General features: G+C 42.2%; 1 protein-coding gene across 2 annotated transcripts in view; it reads right to left on the bottom strand.

Annotated features, from left to right (window-relative positions):
* Positions 1-7,770, bottom strand: part of LOC144797678 (maestro heat-like repeat-containing protein family member 2A) — a 61,275-nt gene extending 53,505 nt beyond the window's left edge. For both annotated transcript variants that reach the window (XM_078668399.1, XM_078668400.1), the window contains exon 1: positions 7,296-7,770. In XM_078668399.1, the coding sequence (XP_078524525.1) occupies positions 7,296-7,316 (21 nt within the window). In that variant the 5' untranslated portion in view covers positions 7,317-7,770. The remainder of the gene's footprint in view (positions 1-7,295) is intronic.
* Positions 7,771-20,021: the final 12,251 nt, after the last annotated feature.

The raw sequence follows: 20,021 nt of genomic DNA, 5'->3' as shown, positions 1-20,021 counted from the left end.
GAACATGTTCAGCATTTAACAGGGGCATGCCCTAACACATGTAGCCTAGACTCACTTGTCATTGTAGGCCCTGTATTCTTAGCCACTGTTGATGATGGCCCTTGCCTTGGTTGTCCTAGTTCTCTTGGTGGTTCTAGTTCTCTTGGCTGTCTGATACTCCTTCTTCTTATGGCACTGTCTAGATCCTCTTGGCCATCTTAGTCCTTTCCTTCCTGGCCTTGGTCTTCCTGCTCCTGGTCTTCCTGCTGGTCTTGGTCTTAATGGTACCCATCAGTATTGTTGATCTCTCTTTCCTTTTCATATCATCATACAGCCTTTGCTTTTCCTGTCCCTAGTTCTCCTGATGCGTGTCCGGTTGTGATTCCCTTAATGGTTGTGTCCTCTTGATGGACCTGGTAATCATAGTGCTCCTGGACTTCCTGGTTGCCCTAGTCCCTCTACTCCTCTTGGTCATTCTCCTCTTCCTGGTCTTCCACCTATAGGTGTTCCTCTTCATGCTCCTGGTTTACCAGGTCTTCCTTTTAATAGTTCTCTTAATCTTCATATTGATTTTCATGTTCTCCTTTTTCTAGGTCTCTTCCTCCTGATCATCCTCTTATTCTTCTTTCCTCTCTGTCAACTCATATTTTCCTCAAAATCATCCTCCTGGTCTTCATCTACATATTCATGGTCCTGGTCTTCTAGGTATTGGCCATTGTCCATATGTAGCCCTTATCCTCCTGAGATCCTACTCCTGTTAAAAGGATTATCTTTACCATGGTGCTTATTGCTGTGTCCCTCCTAGTTGTTCTTCTGGTGCTCTTGCCCTGGTGTTCTTCAATCTTTTCATTCTTCGGGTCCCAGTCCTGCTGGTCCTCATGATCTTCATTGTCCTTATGTTCATGGTCCAGCTAATCTTGGTCATCCTCTTCCTGGTCCTCTGGATCCTCTGGTGCTGTTATTCCTAGCAATCCTGGTTTTGGCCCTCAGGTTTTTCATGGTGGTCATGGTGGTGACTGCTGTTCTGGACCTCCTATCCTGTGCTTTCTCTTCATGGTCTTCTTCCTCTTACTGGTCTCCCTCCTCCTGGTTTTCCTCCTTATTCTCCCAGTCCTCTTAGAAATCCTTTTCCTATTCTTCCTGGCCTTGATCCTCTTGGTTTTCCTAGTTCTTGGACATGGTATTGGTCCCCTGTTGGTTCAAGTTTTCCAAATCCTTCTGGTGGTCCTGGAGTTTCTAAGCTTCTTGTCTGTCCTGCACCCCCACCTCCCCTTCTACGCATCCTCATGGCCATCTCCCTCCACCTCATTCTGTGTAGGGTCTTCACAGTGGTGTAGGTTCTCCGTGTTGACCTGCCCATCTTCTTCCTTCTTGTTCTGGTGATCCTGGTCCTCCTGATGACCCTCCCTTTCCACTTGCACATCCTTCTTCTCCATTCCATTCCATTCCAAAGTAGCTTTATTCGAAGTATACTCATAAAAGCACAAAACAAACAATATTTAGATACAGTTAAAAATGCAGAGGCTGGATAGTTAAAAATGTTTGATAAAACGTAGATCTCAGAGCAAATGGATGAGATAAAAGTTACATTAATACAATTTTCTTTGAGTTATGAAAAACATTACAGCAGGCAAAAACAATTTAAAATAATCAATCACATTCAGTGGCCAGGCAAGTGAAGTTAAAATTAATGCTCACCAAAGAATTACCCAGATGTAGGTTTCAGCCTTATAGCCCACGCCCATCCTAGGTATTTGGCTACCGCTATTGTGATAAATGGTAAAGTGCTGGTGCGCATAAGCCTTTCCGCTTCGGCGCTCCTAAATGTGCAAAGTAGTTTGCACACTGGAGCCAGCCAAACTCGCCTAGGGAGTGCATAGGCGGGACAGGCAAAAAGCAGGTGGGCAACTGTTTCACTATGACTCCCACAGGCAGGACAGATGTTATCACTTGTGGGAGTCCACCTGGACATAAGGGACTTTAAAGGTAAGGAGCCTGCCCTGAGTTGGAAGTAAAGCTTCCTATCTCTCGGCCTGGTGATATTATCCCAATAGGATTCTAATCTGGGTGTGAGTTTTGTTTCTAAGAAGATTCCCACCATAGAAGATGAGTCAGAGTTACTCCAAGCATTAAAAGCAGCCCACTCCCAATACTTCTCTTTTAGGATGTTTTCAGAGGGAAGCCTCTAATGGGTTCTCCCATAGGATTCTCATTCCCAGGCCAATCAGGCTATTCCTAACACCTCTTAACCAACCAATTTTATGGAAGGCATCAGATATTATTACATCCAGAAAACCTGAGGCATATGATGAGAGTTCATGTGTTGTTCACAACCTGCGCCAATATAAAATCGGACGCAACTTGGCGACATCAATAATAGCTTTTCTACCCAAATCATATCTAAGTGGCTTAAGAGGGGTGCTTTTTGAGAGATTGGTAATGCTACGTAGGAACTTATTTTCAGAAAGAGTTAAAGGTGCTGCTTTCTCAAACACCCATTATTTGGTGCCATAAAGAGCGGAGCTAACAGATTTAGATTCATAAACTTGGAGGACTGGTCTAATTGTTTTTTTAGAGACCTTTTATGCTCCAGACTTAAAGCTCCCGTAACTTGTCGATGTTTCAGGGCTGCTAAATCTATATGGCAGTCCCACTTAAGTTTCTTCTCTAACTGTATACCCAAATAGGTAAAAGCCCTAACCAGTTCAAGTGGTTGTTTATTCATAAAAACCCTCCTGTTAAAACTTCGATGCGGATTAAAAGCCATGAATTTCGCTTTTGACACATTAACTTCCAGGCCTCGAGCAGCACAAAAATCTTCAAAAATTGATAGAGCTCACTGGAGGCCACTAGGAGTCTTGGAAATAATTAATGTGTCATCTGCAAACATTAAAATCGGAATTTTTACACCTGCTAGAGAAGGGGCATCTGTATTCACTGGCAACAAGTGGTCCACTATTCCATTAATATACAAAGAGAATAACGTTGGTGCCATGGTACCGCCTTGCCTTACCCCTCGTTCAACCGGAAACTGGATGTTGACCCTACCCTGCCCTCCCCAGCGGATTCTAGCATGATTGCCCTCGTGCAGCCTCATTACGAAGGTTTGGATCTCATCCGAAAGGCCTAATTCCCTCAACGTCACCCATAACCGGGAACGGGGGACAAGGTCAAAAGCTGAACTTAGATCGACAAAGGCAGCATAAAGGCTGCCCTTGCCCAATGTCACAGTCTTCCACTATGAAAGAATAAAATGAATGACTTGATCAATGGTGCTAGTGTATTTAAGGAAACCCTCTTGGAATGGGTATTTACAACAAGGGGTGGTGAGGGACAGAGTCTCTGAATTAAGCAGAATACTCTCACCCAGTCAAGAGATCAGGGCTAGATCCAACACCGTTTTTTAGCTCATTGCACCATCCCAGTTTCAGAGCCTGGCTGTATGCAAATTAGTCTGTCCCTGGCCCAGTGCATCATGGGAACAGGGCAGACCAGACTACAAAAGCCAATTCTTACACTGGGAAGGAAACAAGCTTCCGGGGACCGGTTTCTGGCATTACAGCCGTCTTCGGCCCGGCTTGCTTGAATCCTGATGGTGCAATGAGCAAGGGACTCATGTCTGAGTATACCCTTCCACGCTTAGGGTGGACAAAAATATTTACAACTAAAAGCCCTAACCAGTTCAAGTGGTTGTTTATTCATAAAAACCCTCCCGTTAAAACTTCGATGCGGATTAAAAGCCATGAATTTCGCTTTTGACACATTAACTTCCAGGCCTCGAGCAGCACAAAAATCTTCAAAAATTGATAGAGCTCACTGGAGGCCACTAGGAGTCTTGGAAATAATTAATGTGTCATCTGCAAACATTAAAATCGGAATTTTTACACCTGCTAGAGAAGGGGCATCTGTATTCACTGGCAACAAGTGGTCCACTATTCCATTAATATACAAAGAGAATAACGTTGGTGCCATGGTACCGCCTTGCCTTACCCCTCGTTCAACCGGAAACTGGGTGGTGACCCTACCCTGCCCTCCCCAGCGGATTCTAGCATGATTGCCCTCGTGCAGCCTCATTACGAAGGTTTGGATCTCGTCCGAAAGGCCTAATTCCCTCAACGGCACCCATAACCGGGAACGGGGGACAAGGTCAAAAGCTGAACTTAGATCGACAAAGGCAGCATAAAGGCTGCCCTTGCCCAATGTCACAGTCTTCCACTATGAAATAATAAAATGAGTGACTTGATCAATGGTGCTAGTGTATTTAAGGAAACCCTCTTGGAATGGGGGCAATATACTATTCTCTTCAATCCAGTCTAAGATTTTGTTCAGGATCAACCTCCCAACTACCTTCTGAATTGTATCCATCAAGCTGATAGGTCTGTAGTTCCCTGGTTGAGTTTTATCTCCTTTTTTATATACTGGAATTATCACGGCCCCTTTCCAGGAAACCGGGATCGGGGCACCCTGGGCCGTTGCATTTGCCATCAACAAGATGTATCTACCCCATCGTATTTTGTCATAGAGGAACACATCCGCAGGGACACCATCGGGTCCTGGCGCTCTACCTCCAGCAACTGCACTAAGAGCTGCTAAAACTTCTTTGTCATTAAAAGCCTCATCAATATAAAAAACATAACTAACTTCTTCCATTTGATCATCTAAAGGGTTACGCGCATATTGGGGCCCAAAGTAATTAACCCATACTTCATGAGAGACATGAATTAGCGGCTGATCAGGTTGACCCCTCTGCCTCACTTAATGATATTCCAGACTGATTTGGTATTATTCTGCAAATTAGCTTCTATAGGTCCTGCCATCTAAGCTCATCCCATAGGCACTTGGCTTTATGGATAGCTTTTTTGTATTCATATCTTGCAGTACGGACAGTACCCATTTCCCCAACCCTGATAGCATTGCCAAGGGCAATTCTTGCTTGCCTACATTCATTGTTATACCACCGAAAAGGTTTGGAGTCAGCTAGTTTCTGGCTTCTATGGCGCTTAATAAAGTGGCTACTTGTACTTCTTCTCCTCTTTGGCCTCCTGGTTCTGGTCCTTCTGGTCTACTTCATTCTACTTATTCTCCTGGTTTTACTGATCCTCCTCTTTGTCTTAGGCATGCTGGGCCTTATGTCCTTGGGGTCTCAGTCATCCTGGTCGACTGTGGTTTTTGGCTGCCTGATCCTCCAGGTTTTTCCATGGTCCTCCTGCTATTGCTTTCTCTTCATTATCTTGGAAATCCAGTTCCGTGTGTTCCTAATCCTGCTAGTGATCTTGGTCCTCCTCCTCCTCCTCCTCCTCCATTCAGTTTTACTGAACTTTTTGAAGAGTCTTGTTCCCTTGTCCTCCTCTTCTGTTTGACCTCCCTTTCACCCTCCTGTTTCTCCCTGTTCATCCTACAGGTCCTCTAGTTATCTGCCTGCTTCTCCAAGTGATCCACACTCCACTTATGTAGTCTCATCCAAAGTCAGCAAAATACACCCTCAAGCCAAAGGGCACACTTAGATGTAGCATGGGTGTATGAACACTATTGGAAATACATTTTCCCATTTTTTCCTGTTAGATAGTAAAATACAGACATAATTGGGGTGCTCCTCTAAAACCTGGATCCATGTATGCGCCGCTACATCTGTTTCACTATTAACAGTTGTGGACCAGGATTGCTCAATGTCCTTCTTGCACCCCTGCACACTGTGAACCATGGGAGTACAGAGGAGCCTAAAAGGATAGTGTTCGCTTATGAGAATCAAAGGCAACGTGGAGGCAGGAGCTGCAACACAGAAGATGGGTGACGACTAAAAGCAGTTTTAGGAACACATTTAGCTACACAGATGCTAATGAGGAGAATGATCACCTGCAATGAAGGCTTGTAGGACTCATTGCGGGAACAACCTCAAATTATGTATATGGTCAATATGCCATACAACAAAATTCTGTCATGTTTTTATGTTTGTAGCTGGTATTCAAATTTTTATTACAAGTGGAGACTGTCAAAAGAAGGACTTGTAAGGAAATTTGAACATCCTGTCCTTTTAACTGTAAGTGCTCAGACCTAGCAGAAACTGTTCCACTTAGAGCCTCAACATTAATCTACAATTCTCAAGCCTTAAAAACAATAGTTCTGTGGAAATGAAAATTGGCAGATTGGAGACGTAATGATTCTAATAGTGTGTCCACCAAGGTCTACGTCACTCTTGCTTTTTCAGCTAATACAGTTCGCACAACTCTAACTACGGACTCTTTCCTTTGCTAATATTTGTTTTTATAGCAACTAAAAGTAGTATTCTATAATTCCAACACATTATTGATTACCAACATGATACATTTCCAGTGCTCCTCTTAAGACTTCACTGTTTTACCTGTATGTTCGGTCACCAGGAGTGCAATGCAAAGTCATGGGGCTCCTTAGTAAGGTCATTTGTAAATGTACTTGTATTTCACAGGGTGTAAGCAGCCTCTCAGACTAGAGAAAATGCAATGGCACACTGTTTGTTATAAGAGGTCACTAGGGCTTTAGTAAGCCCAATTATTGCTTGGGACCTATGTCAGGGCTCTAGTGACTGAAGATCTGCTGTTTTGTTATGATTAACGCATCAAGATGGAGCGTCAGTATGCTCAATTTCACTTCTATAACCAATTTTACTTACCCAGTATCACAACAACAGGTGAAGCAAATTTCAGCACTGTTGATGTTTATTTAAAATCTAGCACAATTGCTTCGGTCCACATTTCTCCTTTATTAATCCCGATTTCATATGTAACAAATACAAATGTGCATTTTGGTTCTCTGGCTGCCTTCATGGATTGTGTACTAATCACAATTCAGCTGGTTCAGTATTTGGAATTAATGTTGGAAAATTATATTCCCTGTAATCCCTTCATCTCCCAAAACAATACACCAGCTCAAAACTGAAATAATTACCAGGCGTGAATGTGTCAAATAGTGGGGAATTACTGTCCGAATAGGTGTGGTGGTTCTATTTCTCAGGGTTACCTAAGGGGCAAACTTGGAATCATACATTTTTCCTACATCCCAAAATTTCTGATACCCACAACATTGGTACAGTTGGGAGCGGAATGCCAATATGTTGGCCCAATGTACACATGATGGAGGCCTGAACAATCTCACAACTCCACCTGTGGTGTAACTAACTCACCAATGGAATCCTGTAGTTCTGTATTCAACCCTCATTTCTCAATAATGTAGTGTTTCATTGCAGCTAATCTCTCATTATGAGATACAGTGTTCATTATGAGTGGATCATTTGGGATTGGTTGAAGTGGCAAGCATGGACAGCAAATAAAGGTCACACTCACTGTGAGCAAACGAAATGCCATATCAGCAGGCAGCTGGGGCTGGAGCCTTTCAACTTCATTGACCAACCAAGGAAGCTCCTTATCTAGTTGCTCCTCTGGCAGAACGGAGGCCAAATGTCCCAGAGTGGTGATGACCTGCCCCCAGACCTGTTAAGATAAATTACACCAGTTTTTCAGTTCCACACACTAGACATTAACTACTAAGAAAAGATGAGCCACATGTGGAAGTAGAGGGTTCCCTGGAGAGGCAGCTGCACTTGACATCTGTTCACTAGGAAGTGATTCTGTCATGCAAAGGTAGTGGTTTCTGTCACTGGCAGAATATTCCAATAGACAAAACTGATTCTCTAAAATAGAAATGTTATCCATGAATTTGTTTCGCTCTTGTCTTATTTGGACGAGGGTTCCCCACCCACTCTCTCTATTTTCTCCCTCTCCCCAGCTCTTTTAAAAAAATATATTTCCCCTGCCTCCTATTCATGGACAGGTTGTGGTAGACATAGAAAATACACTACTGCAGCTGCGATTTTATTAAATTGCCCTATAATCTAATTCTGTCACTTTCTTTTTCAATAATACTTATTACACTTACTGTTCCCACATACTTAAGTATTATAGCATGGTTTAGCTTTGATTGTGTTTTATATATCTGACCTGATAGGAATTTGATACTTGGTCGGGTACAATAAAGATTTTTACACATTTTATTCATCTACATAAATAGAGATCACAAGTCTGGGTCAAGAGAATGAATTTCATATTTTTTTGTATTTCATCAAATGAAGTATATATGCAAAGGCAGAGGAAGGGGCAGTCAATGTGTATGCATCAGTTATCTCACAAAACGTAACAGCTCTAAACCTTCATCCACTGCACTCTGTTCTTTCCCCACTTTACCAACTCACCTCCTGGAGACTGGGGATGGTTTCAAGAAGAAATACCTTACAGGTTGAGTAGGCTTCAAAGAAAAGTGTGACTAGAGGAGTGTCTACACTGGAAGCAAACTGGCCTGATAACATCTCAATGACTGCACAAAAATAAAAAAATGACAGTTAAGTTCAAAGGCTTAAGTGTTGCATTAATCTATACATGTACCACGGCGTCTGGTAGTGCATAGGACATACTGAGCAAAAACAGTGCAATGCGTCTGCTGATAGGAAATGATTTTTAGCAGGTATTAGACTCAATTCACATAGGTATTCTATGACTCTCATAGATACTGTAATGGTATCCATTTCGATCATGCATCCTATTGCACTTTTGAAGCATTCTAGACAATATATGGTAATAAGTCCACATTACTGCAACTCATTGTATTGAACTAAAATGAAGGAAAGGCAGAATATGTGTCACCAGAGTACTTTTTACATTCAATTAGCAACAAAGCAATTTAGTTTGTACAGTTTTGTTGTTTCTGAAATAAGAGTGGAGAAATCAGATTTTGCACAAATTATTACTGTATGACGATATTTGCCCTCTTGGCAAAATAAAAAAAAGTATGTAAAAATATAAAAGATGATGCATCCGAGCATTCCTTATCAGTAATTTTGTGAATCATTTTATGTGGTTAACAAAGAAGTGCTGGTTCAGATATCACCAGAGTAAAAAGTGGTGTAATGATTTTGCACTCTTCTGCTAATCAGGCAGGAAGACACTACACTGGTTTTAATCTCACATCTAAATAAACACTGATTGATTCAATTTCCTATATTAAGCATAGCAAAACGTGTGAAATCACATTGCCCCTTTTTCTGTCCTAATATTGAAAATGTTTAGTTGGGAGCAAATCTTGCTTCCTGCATTCTTTATTTTTCAAGAGGCAAAAATGGTAAAAATATATTTACTCAATGATTTGCACCAGTCTAAATCTTTACTTAACACAGTGACTAGTTTGCAATTGTGCGAGCTCTAGGTTGCAACAAGATGTCTGTGCCATTGAAGTGAACAATTACCTCTGGGAAATGATGTACAATTTCTACAGGTTTTAATGCTCCACTTCCTAGGGAGGTAAGTTCACAACATAAGGCCTGATTCAGGCTGTGGCAGATGGGTATCCCGTCACAAACGTGATGGGATAGCCCGTCCCTCTTATTACACATACAATAGGATACAACTTGTCCACCGAACTCTAAATAAAGCCCTTCGTTTTTTATTACTGAAAAGAATAGGGTTTTTCCCGGAGGTGCACTATACAGACTAGAGATGTGTTCCAGTCATTACATGGCAAACTTGACACAGCAGCTCAGCATGCCAGTCCAATTGGCAAATGTACTAGAAAGTAGTGGAGTTACACATTATGCAGACCATTGTTGCAGTTGAGTTCTGATTTGTGCCACAAATGAAAGTTTAATGCAGATAAGTAATCAGTTGTTGAAAACAATGGGATGAATAGGGACTGTTATTCTCTGCACCAATCAGACATAAGAAATTGCATCTCTTTGCATGAAGGGTGCTCTCAGGAAATGTTACAAAAGTGAACTTAATAAAGGTGTCCTCTCCCAACACTCTCCCAACCATCAAACCGAACGCGACCGCTCCACCAGCGCAGGTGCACACCAAGGCTAAACCAATATTTCTGGTTGATTGTAGAAGCAGTCTTCATTACAGGAAAGAGCGTTCTGAGAATCAGATCTAGATATGGTTCCATTTCCGGTCCTGTAAGAGAAAATAGGATAAACAATATTAATTAAACTAAACACTAATACCAACTTAAGATGATGAGTGTGCTGCAAAGGTGGTGTTGGTCATGAAACATATTGTAAAAAAATCTTGATGATTGGCTTTGTATATTTTCCACCCAGCAGAACATAAAACGTAATGCAATAAGCGGAAAAGAACGTTTCACATTGTCTTTTCCCAGGATTCACTCGCACCTTTTTATGACGGTGATGAAGGAGTTCGGCATTATAGCAGAGTTGCTGCATTTACAGAAATTCTAAATCCTTGTACAAATAAAGGCGTAATAGTTAAGTAGCTGGTTGGTGTAGAGCTGTTTCAGTTTTTAACAGTTTTTCCTCAAGAGACATAATGAAACAAAACCTGTCAGGGACATCTGGTACTGGTATGTGGTGCTAAAATGTGAATCTAAAATGTGAAATTACTAAATTTCAACAAATCTAAAACAATATGTATCATTTGAACATAATAACCAAAATAGCAGCAATACATTTGCATCTTTCAAAAGTGGCTGTCAGTGGACCTGTATTTAAGATGCAACCATTCACTTCTAAGGCCTCTTGCTGGAGTTCCATATTTTGAAGCCTTCTGATGGCATAAGCACGGAGATGCTTGTTTCTTTAATTAGCACTGTACAGAAAGTAATCGTTTTAGAGCTTATTTGAATTACCATTATGACATGGGGTTGCAACACATAGTGGTGCTGTTGTATTTCCTTCCAATTAATTGTCACTTCCTTAAAAAATTAATTGTTTTAATTATGCGGGCTGAAACGGCAAAGGCATGGGCATGGGACTCTATTCTGAATGCCACAATCAGTTTGAAATATATGTAGAAAATAACTTAAATATACCCTGTGGCTTCTTTCCACTTTCAATTTGCATTGTATATGCAATGCTAGTGATTGATCCATTCTCAATCATCACTGTAAAATGCATAAATTCACCATACTGTTATGGGTTTTGTACAAAATGTAGAAATACTTTAAACAAGCAATGGAGTAAGGGAACTGAAAGAACAATGGAATAAGGGAACTGAAAGAACATGTTGCCACATGCTTCAGAGCCCACTCTGTGTATTTGAGTGTTGTGATGACATGAGCCATAGACAGATAAAACTATTTGCATACAGACCTAAAATGAATGTAGAATCCGGTAGACTGCCACAGAGCACAGTGTTTGACAACAACATAGCATTTTTTCAAATTACCGTATTGAATTGTCATTTGATGAATGGCCCAAAAAACAATCTCCTCTGGAATAGAAGGCACCGTAAACAGATTTACAATCTTAGAAGATATTGACTGTGGTATCCACTTGGTAAGAGAAATTTGACATATTAAAGCCATCCTTTCAACTTCAGGCGAATTCTCCTAGATATGCAGAAATAGGAAATATTGGTAATTTGAAATATTTGTGACGAACAAGAGGATAAAAACAAATCCAAAACAAGTATTAAGTACCATGGATCAGGTATAGAGGGAATATTGTGAAACAGGAGATGCTTGAACACATCAATAACGGCTTGATTATGAGTTTGGCAGATGGGATACGCCGTCACAAACGTGACGGATATCCCGTCCGCCATATTACATGTTCCAACTATAGGATATAATGGAATTGTAATACGGAGGTCGGGATATCCCTCACGTTTGTTATGGAGTAAACCTGTCCTCCAAACTCCTAATCAGGCCCTAAGACTCAATTATCAATAAGATAGAAGCGGAGCAAATAACAACAATGTAATCACTCCTTGAAATAGACCAAGTAGAACCAGCAGTTGCCAAAACAGATTGAAAATAAGGCTGTAGCCTGAGATTTCTTGACCCCCAGCAGCAAGAAAGTTTACAGGATAAAAATGGGTCATAATAAAATTATAAATATATTGGTACCACCAAAGAATGAATAAATAAATCCATCAAAATATCAGAAATTCTTGTCTTTTCTTAATTTCACATCAAAAAGGCTTTTCTTTTTTTTTATAAATGAATGTCTTTCTGCACTGCAGAGGTATCCAAAAGTGACTGATACCATTTAGGATGTGCACCAAATGTATTGCTTGGTACAGGCTGAGAGGTGCGAGCTATTCGACCTAGTCGCTTTCTGTATTGGCATGGGGCATATATCATCAGAAATAATTAATTCTATTTGGCTATTCTCTAGACCTGGATTACCTTAGTGTTTTATACTTATAAAATATCTATACTAGGGTTATGAGTTTGTGAAGTATTTAACTTCTTTTCAACACAATACTGGCCTTAGAGACTGCAATATCTTTTTGAGCGGAACAAAAGGTAAACTGGCTTTAAAAACACTGAATGATTATATTTACAAATATTTTACCTATTTTAAGTCTAACACAAATGTATTTTAAACACTCTAATTAGGATGGACTGTCTTAGATAAAAATACATGGAAATACATGATAAAGCACAATGTCAATAAATCAACAGTACTGTAATGGTATAATACATGAACTACATACTAATAACAATGTGGTGTGTTACGAAATAGGTTTACAGTTGTTTCAACTCCTTGTATATCTTGATAAAAACATGACCTTGCTAGTGAAGTCCTGAAGTCTCAGAGGCCAGAGAGGGTGCAACAGTGAAAGATGTGTGGCACTTCCAAGCTGCTGTTCTGTTTTGTACTGCCAGCATATCGGAACATATTTGGAGGTGGGTATATTACTTAACCTCATTTTCAAGGGGATGACTGGGTTTCTGAGACTCTCCGTAGCACCTCCCAAAGTGTGCCTCGGTAGGCGTGCTACCTTTGCACCGCTTCCCTTAGAGTTAGACATCTTCTGCGATCCAGTTTGCCTTTGCCAGTGCTTAGTAATTTGACAGAAACACCTGGACAAAAGTGTTCCCTCATTTGTATGGGCCCTAGCCTCCTAGCAAATGGTGTAATGCATCTTGACACAGTGTGGGAGGTGAAATGGGTGCAAGTACAATGCTTGTTACAAAAGGCCCAGCACATGCCTTGGCAGAATCTGCTGCAAAACAAACACCACCTACCTCCTGTGGTTTTTGCCATTCTAGTCCATGATTTTAAATGAGTGCAGCCCCGAACTCTCATCCCCTTTCTTACTCTCTCTTCTCTTAGTTTCTCACACACATAAACAACTACACACACAAACCAGTACAGACATGCACACACATTTCCGTGTGCAAATCTGGTACTAAAATAGGCAATTCATTCTACAAAATACAAATCAAGATCTATGAGAGAGCTTTACCTTTGAATCTATTAGTTTGTTATATACAGATTGACTCTATTTTGTGTTCTCAGCCCTTGCCTACCTGTGGAATGTAAAGAAGAATCCGATTCTCGGTGTTACAATATTGCTACCTTTGTTAAGATATTTCAGAAGTTCTTTAGGAGTGAAAATTTGGAATTTGGGGCCTGATTTTGTATTTGACAGGCAAAGCAGTGTCCTCCAGGGTGTCAGAGGACATTGCGTCCCCCAATGGTATTTGAGTTGTTATGTTTCAAGCTGACCTCTTGCCCAGCGATCATCTCTGTACTTTGAAAGGAACCACTGTCACAGCGGTTTCCATCAACGTACAAAAGGTTTGGTGGATGGCCATCCTCGGTTTGACAGCCGTTCACCAACTATTTAACTTTTTTTTCAGAAACCCATGAAGCGGCAATTTCTGAAAAACAAAAGATTCATGACTTCCACACTCTGGGAGTTTTCTCCCAAGGTGTGGAGATCATTATTGTTTTTTCCTGTCCCTCACAGGCAAGTTTTTTTGCAGTGATTGGCAAAAGAAAATGATTCTAGGCTTTGGTCGACTGAGCCATCAAAAAATCCACTGATTGAAAAGTTGTAGTCTGCCCACCTGTAAATAAGGCAGGTGGACAAAAGCTTGGAGGGCAGGGTACTCTGTCATATTTGCAACGGTATAACCTGTACGCCAACCTCCAAATCAGGGGCCTAATATTTGTTATAGTCTTATTAAAGGCTCTGCAAAATATATAAAGAGGTGAAACATTCATAGACCTGCATTGAAATCCACCGGTTTCTCTCCTAGATATATATTGAGCATCATATTGTTACAAAGAAATATTTACTTTAATGAATGCTCATTTACTTTTTAATTGATTTATGTATTTACAGCTTTCTTTTGTCACTAGTTGTGAAATAAACCTCTCTTTCTTTTACTGTCAATGTAGAAAAAATAGAGTGGTTAACATTTGAGATGTTATGACTTTTTCCGTTTGACCAGATTAATGTTTTTCTAATGTATAAGGTGTGTTAGATGTATTCATAATTCAAAACCTCTGAACACAATATGCAAAAAATGTATTTAATAGTTACAAAAATCACAACCAAGTATACCATTATTTTGCAATAGAATCAGAGATAAAGCAGAACAGTTTTATTGTTGCATTTGTTATGGGTATCGGTGTGGGATGTTGTGTTTATGTTTGAGATAAGCTGTATAAAGTTTGTGAGACTTATGATTTGGCGGGTATTGAGAGTGACAGTGGTGGTGCAGGAGTTGTTGGTCAGTATGTAGGTATAAATTATAGGATGTCTGGTCTGGGGGTTAGAATTTACCATGAGGCAGTTGATTTATTTGAGGGTAACATAGGGAGGACTCTGCGCTCAACCAGGAGTAACCTTGACTTCTGGGCCTCCCTGCCTTTGTCGGATGCGGGGCGTGTGGCATTATTAAAAATGATAACCCTCCCCCGTTTACTCTATTACTTTGTTACCCTGCCGATTTGGATACCTGGAAAGTGCTTTGCCCAATTCAACTCCATAGTTTCGAGCTTCCTGTGGGGAACGGGACGAAGAAGAGTGTCTCTGCCGACCATGATGCGCCCGCGTCAGGAGGGAGGCTTTGCAATGCCGGATTTGAGGCTTACTACAATGCAGCCCAGTTCCAATGGCTCACACAACGGCTGGCAGAGAAGCTGGGAATGGAGACAAACCAGAGAAGAAGGGACCTAGAGCTTCGTCACTTGAGTCGGATTTTGCTACCGTTCCCTATGCGGGAACGTGAGGTATCCAGGGATCTATGGGTCCTGAGGCAATGTTGGTATAGGGCTATACGACGCAATAAAGGGAGCCCGGCATATGCCCCTGAGATCCCGGTGTGGTTCTGTGAGGAGCTCCCCCATGGAGGAGATTAACAGCGGCTACATGACTGGGAGGAATCGGGGATCTCCTCCATTGGAGATCTGTATGAAGATGGTGCACTTTTACCATTTCAAGACCTCATGCAGAGGCACGAACTTCCTGCTCAGGACTTTCTCTTGCACGCGGGATTAACAGCTGCTGTGCGCAAGCACTGGAAAAAAGGGTTAGAGAAACCACGGGTCTTCCTTCCTTGCCAGTATGTGGTCACCTCTGTAGGTAGGATCAAGGCGGTGACGTGCTTGTATCGGAGGTTGACGCAGGGCTTGAGGACACCTCTGGAGGGACTGCATATTAAGTGGGAAACTGACCTGGGAACGCCTATAGAGGAGAAACCTTGGGAATTGTTAATGGAACGGGCCTGGAAATGTTCCCGAAACGCGAGACTCCAACTTATTCAATTTTATGTGTTTCATCGGGCGTATCTTACGCCTCACAAAATTAATGTGTTTTTTGGCTCCCACGCTACCTGCCCACGATGCAGTCTGGAGGGTGCGGTATGCATACACATGTTCTGGGATTGTCCGCTGCTTCGGGGATTCTGGGGAGAGGTACTGGCCAAACTGACGGAGGTGATGGAGAGGGACCTGCAGAATACTCCAGTGGTGTGCCTGTTGCACTGTTCAGTTCAGTTCATTTATTTGTTTCGAAGGTTAAAAACCATCATGAAAATACATAGTAATAATAATACATAATCTCAAGTGAAAACATTCTGAACAACGTGACATTATTTAAAAAGGGCATCAAGTTAAAAAGGGTTTTTGTGAATAGTAAAACCAAGGTGCAAATATAATACAAGACCCCATATGACATTTTAGGTCCCTCCCAGACCCACCAATTGCATCAACCCCTTGTATTTCTCAATTTAAAAGCAACTTTAAGGAAACTTGTAATAGCAAATAGAGTTCGCATTTCAGTGGCTCTTTGCAAATACAGTAAAGCAGATTTGGCATGGATAATATTTGAGTCCTTTAAGACACCCACTAAAAATCTTTGGCGCGGTGTTTTATAAAAAGAGCACAATAATACAAAATGAAGGGTGTCCTGCGGAGACCTATTGTCGCAGCCGCAGGCACCCTTCTGCTCAATTGTTTGAGTGAACCCTAATGGATAAGATAAAATATGGTGCAACAAATTAAGCCTAAAACGAGTCATTAAAAACCTCTCGTGCTGACTGAACATTAAAAAGAGGTACGGTTCCATGCCCGCTTGATTAGATACAAGCAAATGAGCAACTGCCGAGGGTTTAGTAGAGTCACGCTCCCTCCTCTTGCCATTAAATTTATCCAGCAGTTGCCTTTGAACAGAGTGTCTGGAGTATATGTCCACCCTAGAGGGGTCCAAGAATAGCCTTTGTTCATCAATATCCCCCAAAGTGTCTTTAACATATTTCAACCAGGGGATTTGAAGGCATTTATCTTTCATCATGCAATCCCGCAAGATCTGTCTGGTTTATTCCGCGTTGGGGTTTGACCAAATTTTAAGCCAGGCTAGTATGGGTCTCAGTCTAATCAGGTCGGCTATAAATGTGGTTCCCAGCTCTTCGTGTGTTATTGCTGCAGGGATGCTCAGCGGAAGTTTTAGCAATTTTTTTAGAAATTTATCTTCCTCTCTTTGTATTGGTTGTGCATCTCTGATACCCCACACTTCAGCTCCGTAGATGGACTTTGAGATGCTGACTGCTCTATACAAAGTCATCACCTGCTCTGGGGACCAGCGTCCCATTCTACGGGCGAAGTTTAGTATAGCTCCATTAGCTGAGACTAGTCTCCTCGCCCTTTCCTCTATCAGAGGGGCGAAATTTAACTTCTCATCGAATAAAAGGCCCAAGTATGGAAATGTTTTGACAATGTCCAAGACATGATCCCCCAGTTTAAATACGAATTTCTTCTGTGGTTTCTTCCCCACTATCATGATGAAAGATTTTGTCATATTAATGGAGAGGTCCAATTTCCTCATGAAGTCCGAGAAACCCTTGATTAAGAGCTGCAGACCGACAGCCGTCCGGGCTAGGAGGACCGCGTCGTCGGCGTACAAAAGTACTGGTAGGTGACGCGAGCCCACCTTTGGGCAGTCAATTCCCAGTGCTATCAGGTCGTTCTCCAGGCCATTTATATAAAGGGAGAACAGGAATGGCGCCAAGATACACCCCTGCCTCACCCCGCCCGAGCACGGGAAGGGGTCAGTACTCACCCCCCCGCGCTGTAGCGGACCTTGGCAGTGGTGTTCCAGTGGAGCTTCCTCAAGATGTTAATAAGATCCGGATCAATTCCCGGGTTAGACATGAGTGACCATAGTTTGGCTCTGTTGACATTGTCAAACGCCGCTGCTAAGTCCATGAACCCCATGTAGATGGTGCCATCAGACGCCTTGGTGTACTTGGCGGTGAGAAGGTATAGGTTAAGGTATTGGTCACTAGTTGACCTGCCTGTTCTAAACCCATACTGGGTGTCCACCAAGATGTTGTGGGTGTCAGTCCATTCTAATAGGCGGTTGAGAAGTGCCCTCCCTAGTACCTTGGCGGAAACATCAATAAGCGAGATTGGTCTGTAGCACTGCGGGCTGTCCCTACAGCCTTTCTTATAAATCGGGACAATCACCGCCGTGGACCATGATCTCGGCAAACCCGATTTGATTGCTGCGTTCAGTACTCTCGTTACCATTGGGGCCCATAGCTCGGTATTACTAAGAAATAGATCCGGGGGGGGGGTCCCATCCGGGCCCGGGGCTTTGTTCCGTGTTAGCCCTATGATTGCTTTGAGTACTTCATCCAAAGATCATTCAAATTTTTCTGCCCTTGGCCCCCTCCATATTCCATCACCAGTATCTGCCTCCTGTTGATTGTACAAGGATTTGAAATGAGCGACCCATTGTTCCGGCAGGATATTTGAGCTGATGACTGGGGAGCTCGAATCGTGAAAACATGGTCTATTTATAATTTTCCAAAACTGGGCATAGTGCTTATTTTCACCAGCCTCCCTTAAGTCGGCCCAGACTTCTTTTTGGAGAGTCCCTTTCCTGATCTTTACCTGGGTTTTATAATTCTGTCTGCAGCGAGTAATTTCAACCTTGTCCCTTGGGGTCTTTTTTAAACTCTGTTTTAGGTCTCTTAGCGCTTTGGAACAGTTAGAGTCAAACCATCTTGGAGAGGAAAACTGTTTTGCGGGCTTCTTGGTTATCAGGAGTCTCTCTATAATTTTAGTTAAGGATTCGAACGCCTCTACTACTCCTTTCCCCTCTGTTGTATGATCTAAACAGGTCTTTATGTGGGCTTTCCCTTCATCCACTAATTTGACATAAAATTCTTGGGGGTTAATCACTGACCACCTTAGGCGTCTCCCTTGGTCTATCGGTTGAATTTCTGTTTGATGGATCACCCCTGGGTCTTTTCTAATTACATCGTTCCCTATAATTTCTATTAGAATAGGGTTGTGGTCACTGAAGGGACTCCACTCTGTGCTGGTATTTAAAATCTGTTCTCTAGCACAAGCGGAAATCATTATATAATCTATTATGGACCCCCCACTTTTGCCCTTAAATGTCGGTATTGGGGATTCGCCTACCTTGAGTGCGGTTAGATCCATAACATGAGTGAGGGCGAAATTGTCTAAAAGCTTCATCAGTGTTGTACCCTCTTTACTATGTGAAAAATGGGGTCCCTTTTCTAGTGGACAAGCTGACCAATCGGGAGTTAGAGGAAGTAGTTTGGGGCATAGGTGACAATTAAAATCCCCCATCAACAGGACAGTTGGTTCTGGCCCCTTCGTCCTTTGATCTAGTTCCTCATTTAGTCTGCTCTCCAGCTCCGCTAAGATTGGGAAATTCCCCTCCACCGGTCCGGAGTTATAGAAGTTTACAAACAGTAGACTCTCCCCCTGATGTAGAAGTTTAACTGCTTGTATGTTGTCTGACAAACAGACTGGGTATGACCAAGTGCCTTTCAGGTCTAAGTCTACATATAATGCTAGGCCTCCTTTTGCTCTGCCCGAATTTGTCCCTTGGGCAGGTCTAAAGAAACACTTATAGCCCTCCAGTTGACATGGGCCCGAGTCCCTAGCCCAAGTTTCTTGGAGCGCTATAACATGAAAACGCTTTATGTATTCTAACCACTCCTTGCTTTTTAATTTGGCTTCCAGCCCTGCGATATTCCAGGATAGGATGGTCAGACCCTACCTATTCTCTTTATCTCTTACTATTTGGGTTTCAATTAATCTATCCTCACCAGCTCTTGGTAAGTCTATGTTGGTTATTTTGTTCTCCCCCTGACACCGGAATGAGTCTAATCTCCCAATTAATGTACTCTCCTCACTCCCACGATTGCCCCCTATTTCTGGACCTGGACATCTACTAGTGGCTAAACTTGCTACGCTGTTGTTTTCTGAGGGTTTAAGTCAATCGATATCCTCTAGTGATTGGATTGGGGCAAATCTATTTCTCCATTGTGCATAGTCTCGGGGGGAATAGGGTTGTTCGAGGTGGTTTGCTAGTCTAGGTCTATATGGGCGGTGTGGTCTACCCAGCGTCCACCCTCCCTCATCACCCACACGATTGTTATTCCGGGTCCTTGGGTAGAAATACCCAAGTGGGAGTGCGCAAATAGTACTGGTTTGATTCCTGTTGGGATTCTTTAGGATGTACTCAACCAGACTAGTGTCAGTGAAGTTTGCGACTATACAGTCTCCTCTTATATCTTTGTTTCTCCCCCTAATCCAGTTTGCCCTTCTTACACTTGCTATCTCTCCTCTTTCCCCATTATTTAAGGGTCTGTGAATGTTCAGCCACTTGGAGATTTTGGAAAGCAATTGGTAGTGTGTTTCTCTCTCGTTGGACCTAATTTCTGGTACCCCTGCAAAAATGATTACAAAAGGACTCGCCTCAGGGGGTAGATCTATATGTGGA

Source organism: Lissotriton helveticus, chromosome 12 (assembly GCF_964261635.1).
Source record: "Lissotriton helveticus chromosome 12, aLisHel1.1, whole genome shotgun sequence".
NCBI classification, from domain to species: domain Eukaryota; kingdom Metazoa; phylum Chordata; class Amphibia; order Caudata; family Salamandridae; genus Lissotriton; species Lissotriton helveticus.
Note: the sequence above shows the minus strand (reverse complement) of the source record. Positions and strands in the feature narration are given on the sequence as shown.